Source organism: Clinocottus analis, unplaced genomic scaffold (genome assembly GCF_023055335.1).
Source record: "Clinocottus analis isolate CAN_PGR_092001 unplaced genomic scaffold, fCliAna1.0.p SCAF_10, whole genome shotgun sequence".
Lineage (NCBI taxonomy): Eukaryota > Metazoa > Chordata > Actinopteri > Perciformes > Cottidae > Clinocottus > Clinocottus analis.
In genome coordinates this window covers 17,085,322-17,096,315 of record NW_027175821.1, presented here as the reverse complement: position 1 = coordinate 17,096,315, position 10,994 = coordinate 17,085,322, and the positions used below count along the sequence as shown (strand labels likewise).

The 10,994-nt window shown below is 42.3% G+C and overlaps 1 protein-coding gene across 1 annotated transcript; it reads right to left on the bottom strand.

Moving 5' to 3' along the window:
* Positions 1-4,173: 4,173 nt before the first annotated feature.
* On the bottom strand, positions 4,174-9,771 carry lrit3a (info leucine-rich repeat, immunoglobulin-like and transmembrane domains 3a). The gene is made up of 4 exons (XM_068595374.1): positions 9,656-9,771; positions 8,100-8,566; positions 5,427-5,732; positions 4,174-5,213 (listed from the first exon to the last, which is right to left on the bottom strand). Exons 1-4 carry the CDS (start codon positions 9,769-9,771, stop codon positions 4,174-4,176), a joined length of 1,929 nt encoding a protein of 642 aa, XP_068451475.1.
* Positions 9,772-10,994: the final 1,223 nt, after the last annotated feature.

The window sequence follows — 10,994 nt, the reverse complement described above, 5'->3', positions numbered from 1 at the left end:
TATGAGCTGTCGCGCTCAAGAGAAACGTAATAGCCCAATGAAAAGATGGAGCACTCGTGTACTTCTGCCAGTGTAGTGTTCAAGGAAGAAAAAAAAACAGTGTGTGGGATTCTCCTCACTTCTCAGTTTGGCCCCCAGGTCTGTTTTGGAAGCAAAGATTGAAATTCCTGACACCCCCGTGGTAAATTCTGCACATGCTAGTCCAGCAATAGGAGCAACATCTTCTTTAAGCAACACAGTCAGTGTCTCGAGCAGAATGTGGACTATGCAAGACATGAGGCAGGGCAGAAGACAGGTCCCAGACAATAACAACATCTTCCCCTGACCCCACCCCTTGACCCATGTCCTTTGTGAACGTGGATGGATGTGTCTGTCTGAGTTTTTGTGTCTGGCAGAAAGAGACTTGGAGGTGGACATTGCCTTTAAAAGGCTGTTAGACAGAACACAAGCCTAAAATATTCATTTTGGGAAACTAGATTGACCTTTGGCATGTTTTCTTCTGACTGTAACAGCATTCATAAATAACATGCAGACAACACACACAATAGACACACTATTGTGTGTGTCAGACTGTCTCCTGCTGAAGGCTCTCGGGGGGAATCGGTATGAGTAATTTATAGAGAACGAAGGAGGAGTCTGAGCTGATTATCTGTAAACTGTTTGTCCTCTTCTTTTCTTTTTTTTTTTTACCCACGAGAACAACTCACAGACTCCAGGAGAGACTCCATTCATACGCTCCATGACTGGGATATTGTCAGCAACAAGGTCACCAGTCACCTTGTGGAGGGGCAGTACAAGACGGACACGGCTGAGAAAGTTGCCTCGTCTCCAGACTAATGTTAGCCGTCTGAAGGGCACTGACCTTTTCCCACGACTTCACCCCCTGGCAGATGACAATGAAAATGTTAATGTCTCTAATTTCACATCAGGTGACTGACTGGTGTGCTTGATGTCAGTCACGCATGGGTTTGAATCCTCGGTAAGGAAACAGCGAGAGAGTGGATGCTGCTGTCATACTAAATGTCACACCGTGGCATTGCTTTTGCAAAATAAATATTTCTGGTTCTTAAAATCAGCAGTTACAATCCAAAGCATTTTAGACAAAACTCATTGAAATAATGCCATGCTGTCAAATCATCACTCGTACCAACATTGCCTGCTGCCACAAGTCTGTAATCTATATTTAAACCTATTTTTATTATAGCATTGTTGTAAAAAAAAGATATTCAGCTGTTTGCTTTGATATTTTTCGCCACGTCAACAAAAGCAAATTGAACATACTTTACAGATGCACCCTTTCTGTCAGTGAGCCATAATGTTTGCAGTAATTTAAATGAGGTAAAAGTTATTGCATTGCAGGCCTACGCTTGACTCCACTGACTTATCAAGCTGCATGGCGTTGTGCTCGCCCTGTCTTAAAGGGCTCAGGACGAGCTCGTTGTGTCACATTAACATCAGGCTGACAGCGCCTTTGCTTCCGACGTCAGACTCATTCGTCTCATATGTTACAGAAGGGTTCATCGATCACAGCAATACCAGAGCCGTATCTTTTCCTTGTTCTTCTCTATCACTACTTATAGTTGCCAATTTTCCCCTGGACCGCTATAAGGGCACCATGTCCTGGTTACCAAGGGGATTTGTGGTGCGAACGGAAAGCCTCCAGAGAGGTGAAGTATCTCGCTTCCAGTCGCCCCGTCTGGGTTTGCTTTAACGATTAGTTCCACAATGAAAGAGGAAATGGATCCATGGGTCTGCAGATGGACCTCAGTTAAAGGAGTAGTATATATAGTCATAGTCTGTTTATTTTTACATTCAGACGCAAACGCTGAACTGGATCAAAGAAATAGAGAAACAATTGGCATTTGAAAATATCAAGCACATTTATTTCTGTAGCTTCATAAATATATAGAAACAAAATGGGACATATATGTTTAAAATATGATGAAGCTACAGCACAAAGTACATAAAAAACATTCAAATTCATGAAATGAAATAAAAATATTGTAAAAACATAAGAGCATGAAAAGAAATGTTGCTTTGTGTAAGTTCAGTGTATTGTAGTACAGAAATGTGTGAAATATTCCTTATTTTTACAATAAGCTAACCAAAGTTGCCGGTGGCTGAAATGATATCTCCGTCTCCAGCAGGAGGTTTGTGTCTCTGACGTTCGCTCTACCTCGAGCTGTTATTGTATAGACCGTCGGTGTGCAGTTGGAATAAGAGATAAAGTAAAGTCAACTATATTAATATGTAAGTGACAAGAATTGTACATTTCTTACGTTTTCTTACGAAAAGTGGAACCTTTTTTTTCAGCTCCTCTGTGAACTTTAGCAGTTCATGTCTGTCTCTCTTCCTCTCTTTATCTTCATCACCCCGGTGCCTCTGAGAGCTATCCATCAAGCCATCCATCCGCTTATTTACCTTTCCACATATCTACCTATCCATCCATCTATTTTTCACACTAGTCTGAGACAATACAACTGTAAGGAAATACAATTTTCATACAAATTATGAATCTCTATCCATCAAACTATCGATTGTTCCCACTGACCGACCGACCCATCCACCTGTCTCCCCGTCTGTCGGTCTATTAATTCATAGTTTATCTATCTGACAGCCCTGGTCTCCCACACATCCATTCTGGTTGTTGCCATGATAACAACACAGCTGTTCGCGATTACTTCGTGCTGCGGGCTCATACAGCTGGAGGCACGGAGGTATCCATGGAAACAGTTTTCCACATCCACCCATCAGCGTAGCGGGATTTACGGCAACGCCTGTTCGGATGTTCAGGGAGCTTGACAACTGTGACCCATTGATTTTCAGGATAACACGCCTTCTCTGGTTCATAACTGAGACACGTGATATGTCCATTTTGCGTCCGTGTGAAGAATACATGTGCTTGAGTCGTCGTTGATAATGTGCAGCCTTTCAGGGATCTTCTCTTCCTGATATGTGTGTGTCTTCGCCCAAGCACCAGCATCATACAGTACACATGGACATGGAGTGTGCAGTCCACACAAAGACAATATATGATGAGGATTGCATGGTGAGGCCACCACTGTGTACAGTGCATGAGCTGCAGTTTGCATCGTAACGCCAGAGAGAGCACACAACCTGTTGCTGAAGTAAAACTCTGAGATTATTAGAGGAACTAATTCCGCAAATTTGAAATATTCATGTATAATTATATAGTGCCAGGGGGGGTGTTGCTGGTGCTGATTTTTGAAATCTTTTTCAGGTGTTAGTCTTTAAAGAGTTACACGCGTACACATTTTGATAATTGCTGGTAAATTAGAGAGGGACAGTAATGTGTGTTCAAGTGGCTTTCTATCACATGTACAAATAAATGCCCATTAAAAACTCCAATTGGCAACATTTAGAAAATTGGATTTGAGAGTGCACCTGTCTACATCGATTACACAGACAGCACAACACACACAATGTAACGGTTTTTGTTCAGTTTATTAAAAATAAATGTACAACTCCATTTATTGACAAATGTATACATCAAGTCATAGAAACTGGCATCAGACGAGACACATATTCTATCAAACACACTGAACACACCTTGTCAAATAAGGCAACAATCAGCTTGATGCGTAAAGTAACAATAATGTAAATATGATGGGAAGTGGATAATGGGCCTTCTTTGACACCACCACATTATATTCATATCTGACACTTACACTTTGGCATTGAGTACAACATAAAAGGCCACACACAGCTAACAGACAGGCTCTTTTTATGGTACCTTTAATACGTGAAATAAATCCAACAAAGAAGCTATGCTGTAGTGACAAGCACTCAAAAAGTCTTCATCAAATATAAGGCTCCATAATAAATAAGGGCATTAACTGACATAATTGGGGTTTTAACATCGTTTCTTCTGAACTCCAAATAACCTCCAGGGAATGTTTTCATGTTACCTACATGCCTTTAAATCATTATATGAATCTTTATAGATTAATAGTTGACGGAAAATACAGACAAAATGTGTTCAATACTGATAATGAGTCCATTACAGCCCCACTGTGTGAAACCGATATGTATAAATATGTATGAATGAGTTCATCGTTAATAGTGTATCAGTGTTGAAAAAGGCATATAAAGCGTATTTCATAAAATGACTTACGAGCAGAGGGTTTGGCCGTTGGCCATGGATTCCTGGCGTCAGCAGAGATACTCACAGCGGGAACTGTCACTCTTATAAGTCATCTGAGAGTCAATACTTGACCTAGAGCACAGGAGCATTCGCTCTGATTCATTAGTTGCTCTTCGTGCCCAAAGCTCACTTGGATGAGAGTTCAAGGTCCTTTGTTTCATTGAAATTGTCTCAAACTTGACATAGCTGTCTTTTTCCAGCTCCTCTTCGTCCGAAGCTGTGCTCTGTCCCGTGCAGAACAGAACGAGGATCTTGTAGAGCAACAGTGCAATGAGAGACATAACCAGAGCGCAAGCAATGCCGCTTATGATGATGAAAAACGGGCTCTGCCCACCATCCTCTACGTTGTAAATCCTGTCCAAAGTGTAGAAGTCAATGCAAGGATCTTTTCCAGCAGCTCTACCTTTTGCTACGAGGCAAACCGAGTACCTCATCCCGGAGGACAGTCCCTCGAGGAGAACTTTTCCGCTGCCAGCATCAGTCTCCAATGTCCTTTTGATGTCATCCTCATCATAGGGTGAGTATACCACCGTTAGTGGGGCATCGTTTGGCAACCCATCTGCTGTCCAGAGCAACACAGCAGAGTCAGCTGTTTCCTCTACAATCTTAAGGTCTTTGACAGACTTTGATGCGTCACTTTTCTTGCTCTTTTCATCTGCTGCGAGCTTTCTCCCGTTGCCTTCTTGCTGGGGTTTTGCTTGTTTGATCAAGCCTTTCTGTGCAACAGTGCTGGTGGTAGTTTTCGGCTTCTTAGGGATGACCGCTGTCGACGTTCTCGGGAGGACTGTGGAGGTGGTGCGGGGCGAGTTGGTGGTCTCCGTTGGGGTGGGAGTGAATGTTGTGCTTTGGCTCGTCAGTTCGGTTTCGATGCTGGGCGTTAGTGGAAGCATGGTGGTACTGATGGCACCAGCAACCAAGACGGTAATGGTTGCCTCTGCATTGCCGGCATCGTTCTTAGCTCTGCAACTGTAGTTCCCGGCGTCCTTGTGTAATATTCCATGCAAGCTCATGATGGACCATCTGACGCCCTCACTAGGTGACTCCTGGACTGTAGAGGGGAACAAGAACATAAACATGAACAGGGGTCTTAAAATGATTTCCCAATCGATTATGACTTTGTGGCACTAGTACCATGCAGCTCTAATACCTCCTACACACCAGATATACAGCTAATATATGGCTACTAAAGGGTCTCAATGTATCTGAAAACTGCATTGTTTCTGCTTTCTTGAATGCACTTTAATAAGCCTCCATATTGTACCTGTGTTGTTGACTTGTGAGCCGCCTGACTTCTCCCAGTAAAGAGTTGGTGTTGGAAGCCCTGTGGCGTCACAGCGTAGGAGGACATTACTGCCCAAACCAGATGTGATCTTGGTTGCCGAAGTCATGACTGACGGCTTTACACAATTGTCAAGCTCAGCACGCTGAAAAAGGACACCGGCCAGATTCTCTGGTCCACTGCAGGCCAATAATAGGTCCATCAAAACCACTGGAGTGCCGGCCATTTTGGAAAGCTCAATCAGCTTGGAGATTTTGCAGTCACAGAACCAGGGGTTATCTTGGAGGCCTGAAGATGAAAAAGATAAGACACATTAAGATCAGATTGCTGTTTCATACCAGTGCAGTGTCAAACAACATCTGTTTCAATAATAGGTATTTATGTAAAGCATTTTGTGAATCATAATTGAATGATTTTGAGGATACAGATGGCGCTGAATTGTGTCGCAATATGGCTTATTGACATTCAGCTGAAATGAGTTTGCTGCTGTAAAGTCATGTCAGGTGGAAAAACTCATTTAAATGGATTTGAGGCAGATTTTCAGACTCTGCAAGTGTTGCTTTACTCCATTGAGGACATAGCTAACCAGAAAAATAGCAATAATAGTTTCTTAAATAACTTAACAACTTATAATGTCATCAAAGTGAATTAATCCCCATTGACTACAAAGCAAATAGAGGGTATTTGTTTCCATGGTGCAGGCAAGTGAACCTGACTCGATACCTATATATATACTCTCTCACACATAGGTGTAAACACCTGCTGCACACAATAGGTAAGCACATGTACTGGATCATATTAAAGCCCTTTAACCAGATTAGTTTGTCTTAACAGTAGCAAAGCACCTAAGCTGGCTCTGGCCTCCCTCAAGTTTGTGGCAACACACTCTTTCCATTAGCTTTTCTCTTGGCATGAGGCCAAAAGATCACTGACGATTTCAACACTTTATAATGTGTTAAAATACCTGAACTTCTGATTTCAAATCCAAACCATGTTTTATTGTTCTATATTTTCAAATGATCATCATTAATAAATACATACTTCAAAGTAAGTATACCTCTAAAAATGGAATACAATTTTTTTCTAATAGGTACTAATGTGAAGTAGTGTGAGAAAATGCAAAAGAAGCGGTCGTCTGTTTGTGCACGGACATTTTTTTCTCCGCCTAATCCTGTTTCTCCTTCAGGTTCACCAGACAACACAGCCGGACCTTTCGTCACAGATAAGCTAGCTTGCCCTCATACAGCTTATTAACAATATCCCCGCCACTGTACATTACATGCAACTCAGATATAGCGAACAAATAAACTGTCTTGTAAATGCTTGTTTGGTATAATCTATAATGAAATGACTTTTATTCAGTGACATTCAACTGAAAAAAAGATGATTTTGATTGGAAATACTGAAGCATATTTCACTGATAATTCCCAATATTTTTTTTTCCAGCCAAAGAAAAAATCTGAATCATTTTACTGTCCGTGTATGCTGACATATCGCTCATAGTTGCTCAGGCTGTGGATGTACAAACTGCCAAACTGTTACCAACAGCCTGTAATCCCCTAATGACATGAATATAGATTAATTTAACTGAAGCCAAAACCCTGAAACATTTACTTGAGACTAAACATTAAAACACTTTTCTATCATTTTTGTGTATCCGTGTAAAGTCTCATTTAAATTACTAAATCCGTTCTTTTCAATCATCAGCTTTTAGGAGTGCACAGGTCGTTTTACAAAGGTTTTTGTAATTCTCACATAATTACTGATCAAATTGCCTTGTCTGGAAATTTAAACCGCGCACTCAGTGACTGTAATGTAATTTAAAGCAAGTATTGACTCAGAATAAACTGGTCAATACGCATATTGTGTCCTCTGAATTGTAGCATCACATGACAGTTCATTTTAGTTTCTTATGTACACGTGTGGCACTACTTCAGTACTAAAGAGCAAGCCCTATTCATCACAATTAGCAAGCTATCCTGCAAATGCAAATGTTGCTCACTCACAAATACTCTAAGTGTAATTTTGGCTCTGTAATTGACTGCAACTGGAGATAATCACGACACTTAACCCTGGAGTTCTGGGTTTCATAAATTGGAATAACTGTCTGATCACTGGAAAATATCACAGGCCATCTTATCTTGAGCAATACAAGTTTTCTATATGAGGGCCTTCAACACTGGCCTGAAGGGAGATGCGGCCTGGGGCTAAGAAAGCTCCCATGCTGACACAGTCCTTGAACAGTTTTGCAGTGCTATCCCCTGAAAATCAATCTGTGTGTGTGTGTGAAAAATGTATCCCTGGATCAACTGTTAGCCCAGAGCGAACAGCCCTGGACTGAGACTATGCAATGTGAGAAAAAGTGCACTTTTCGTTTTTCTCTAATTTGACACTGGCTTGGGTCGCCGAGAGGCAGTGTGTTAAATATTCAACGGTTGATCAGGACAATAACTTGAGCGTCCTCAACTCCGCCTCGACTTAGAGTAAGCTGATTTGATTATGTTCTGCCAGTCACGGCCAACAGCCAGTTAGTCCCACTGGACGAACAAGTGATGGAAAGACGTCCCTGAGGTAATTACAGACAACCACTAAAGTATCCTGCTGTGGCCCTATTGCGTTATGTAACCAACCCAGACTCAATCGTTTTACCCTTACCTAACACAACTTTCTGGGAGGCATCAGTGGAGATGGGTGCTCCATTGAAGGGGGGCCAGATATCCATGAGATCAGAGGGCAGGGTGACCAATTTGTTGCTGGATAGATCCAAGTAGGTAATGTTGACGAGGTGGGGTACTGCCTCATTGGGAACATTGGTGATTCTGTTGTTGTGTAGATCCAGCGTCCTCAGCCTGGGCATCTCTTTTAGAGACTCCCAAGGGAAAACGGAGATCATGTTGCCATCCAGCCGCAGCTCGTGGAGCACTTTCAGGTTGTAGAAACTTGCGGTGTCCACCGAGCTGACGGAATTGTAAGTAATCCACAGGTACCGCAGCTCCGCCAGGTAGTAAAAAGCTTCCGTTGGGATTCGCCGCACCATGGTTTTCTCAATGCGCAGTTTGACCGTATCCACAGGGACGTTGACGGGGATATCAGACATGTCGGGGTCATTGCAGAGCACTGATCTGAAGAAGGATAAAGAAAGACATTAAATGGTTTGAACATATCCAAATGCCAGATAACATGAATGTTCGACAAAGGGTAAATCAATTGCAGTCATGAAAAAGACCCGTGTACTAGAGAATCATTTTATTTAATAGCTTTCAATAAAAGTGTTTAATTAGCATGACATGATTAGCAGCTGTTATGTTCAGCAGCTTTTGGTGGATTTGATGAGAATGCCAATAGTCCTGTACCAGAATATGTGCTGATATACCTTTTTATAATGTCATCTTCAGTCTTGTCACCTTTTCCCTGTTTTATGACTGGCAAACGTCTCACGGTTGTCTAACTTGTTTGTGAAATTTCCTTCACAGAAACCCAACCAGCCATAAGGAATTTGGAAGAGCATGCTGCTATTTAGCATTTCCGTTCCTTAATGTTAGACTCAACATTAAGGACTAACCTTGTTTTTTCTCTGTCGCCCAAATTTTGGCAGCAGTGATATGGATGCATTGAGAAATAGAGTTCAGCACTAATCAGACTGATTATGCAGTTGGCCATTAGGTCTTCTCTGGGATAAATGGATTGGCACCATGCCAGGAAGAATACATTATGTCAATACAAGTCAGTACAGCCTGTACACATTGTACTATGGTGCATTTTGATATAATATCTATGTATCTTGAACCTCAAAGTGCTTACTTTGACATTAGATACTGAGTTCAAAGCTACAGTACAATGATTGTAAATTGTTACTTTTCTTTGCTTATCCAAGTGGGATCAGAATACAAAAGAAAATCCTCAATAAACATACAAATACAGCTCTTTAAGAGCTTCCTCTTTACTTTCCTTTCCTTTGCTATGAAGGGTTTTCTCTGGTGGGCCTACTGCCCAACAAACAGAGTATTGCATATGTCCATTATGTAATCTTTAACACAGGCGGTCTGAGTCCAGCAATACATGCACTTTTTGAAGGTATCTCTTATTTATAAGTGAAGGTATAGAGAATAAAGCAAACTGTACATTTTTTTTAAACAAATATAACAGCCTTTTCTTTCATTTCTGTTTTCCAAAATCGGCAGTGTGTGTGAGACAGTCAAAGTGCACTTTACCTTTTCCCTGTTCCATCGGTACGTCCATGGAAGACACAAGTGCACTGGGACGGACAGAAGGGACGAGCCATACTGAGGCAGCAGACGAAGACATGCACATAGAGCAGCCGACGCATGGTTTCAGCGGATGCACCCACAGTTCTCACATTGAGAAAAGATCAGGAAAAAAGACATCCGGATTCATTGAAAACCTGGAGAATTACTCTTCCCAGAAAAAACTAAAACAAATGGAGAATAATGAAAAGAGCTTTCAAAGTCCATACGAGGCAACAGGCTGAGGATCTAATTACAGTACATGGTCACCTGTCAGATTGACTGCGTGGGGGTGGGGAGGATGGAAGATTAGTCGAGGATTTCTTGGACTTGACAGGGTCACGCAAGCTAGCCGACGGGGCACCGCTCATTTGGACATGGCGCTAATCAGCTAATTCCAGAGAGGTTTCCCATCACCCAACGTCTCTCTTAATCCATTCAGTTCCCAACCTCACCACTGCTTAACCCGTGTTCACGCCCTCACATTGGTCAATTCCATTGTTACACCCATGGGAACTCTTTTAACACCACCCGATTGTACCACTCGTCCATGTGTACTTATATCCAATCACTGTTCCTTCGTAATGAACCGAGGCCTCGACCGTAGATCCAAGGGGTGTTCGGCCGTTACGACGTAGGTTCTTAAATGTAAATGTATTATTGAGCTGGAGGCCACATGTAAGATGCGTCAGTGTGTTCTGTCTGTCGCTAGGGTGCAAAGTGTAGGCTCGGACGGGATTTATTATCTGACTCGGTGCACCGGTGACTCAGGATCGGGGGCCAAACGCACTCTGCCTGCCGGTGACAGATCGACAATTGTGTATCACTCTCATATTTTTGCGCGCACGTTGGTTTAGTAGTGGCGTGCAGGGCTTTCGGTCCGAGCTGACTTTGAAAGGGTTGGCTTGCAGTGCGCTATATTCAGCATAGATTCATATACCGTGTAAATTCTTAAATGATCAAATACTTTTCTGTCTTCCATTGAATGAAGTGGAAGTCTGTGAGAGTGGCTCGTTTTCTTCCTCATGCAGATGTGATACTCGGGAATGGAGTCGAGACTTCTGGCTCCCAACGACTAAGAGCAAAGAGAGACATCTAGTGGGCAGAGAGGCTCAGTGGCACAGTCCTTACCCTAAGCATAGAAATTTCAGACGAATTTTAGATTGAAATTTCTCCCGCAAGCTTTTCCTGCGGCGTATGAAATGGTGTGATTGTTAATCTTGATGGGCAGTTCCTTGCGTCCCTTCATTGTCAGACTAGAAAAGCACGATACAAGTGCCGTGCATTTACCTATAAGCGTATCTTC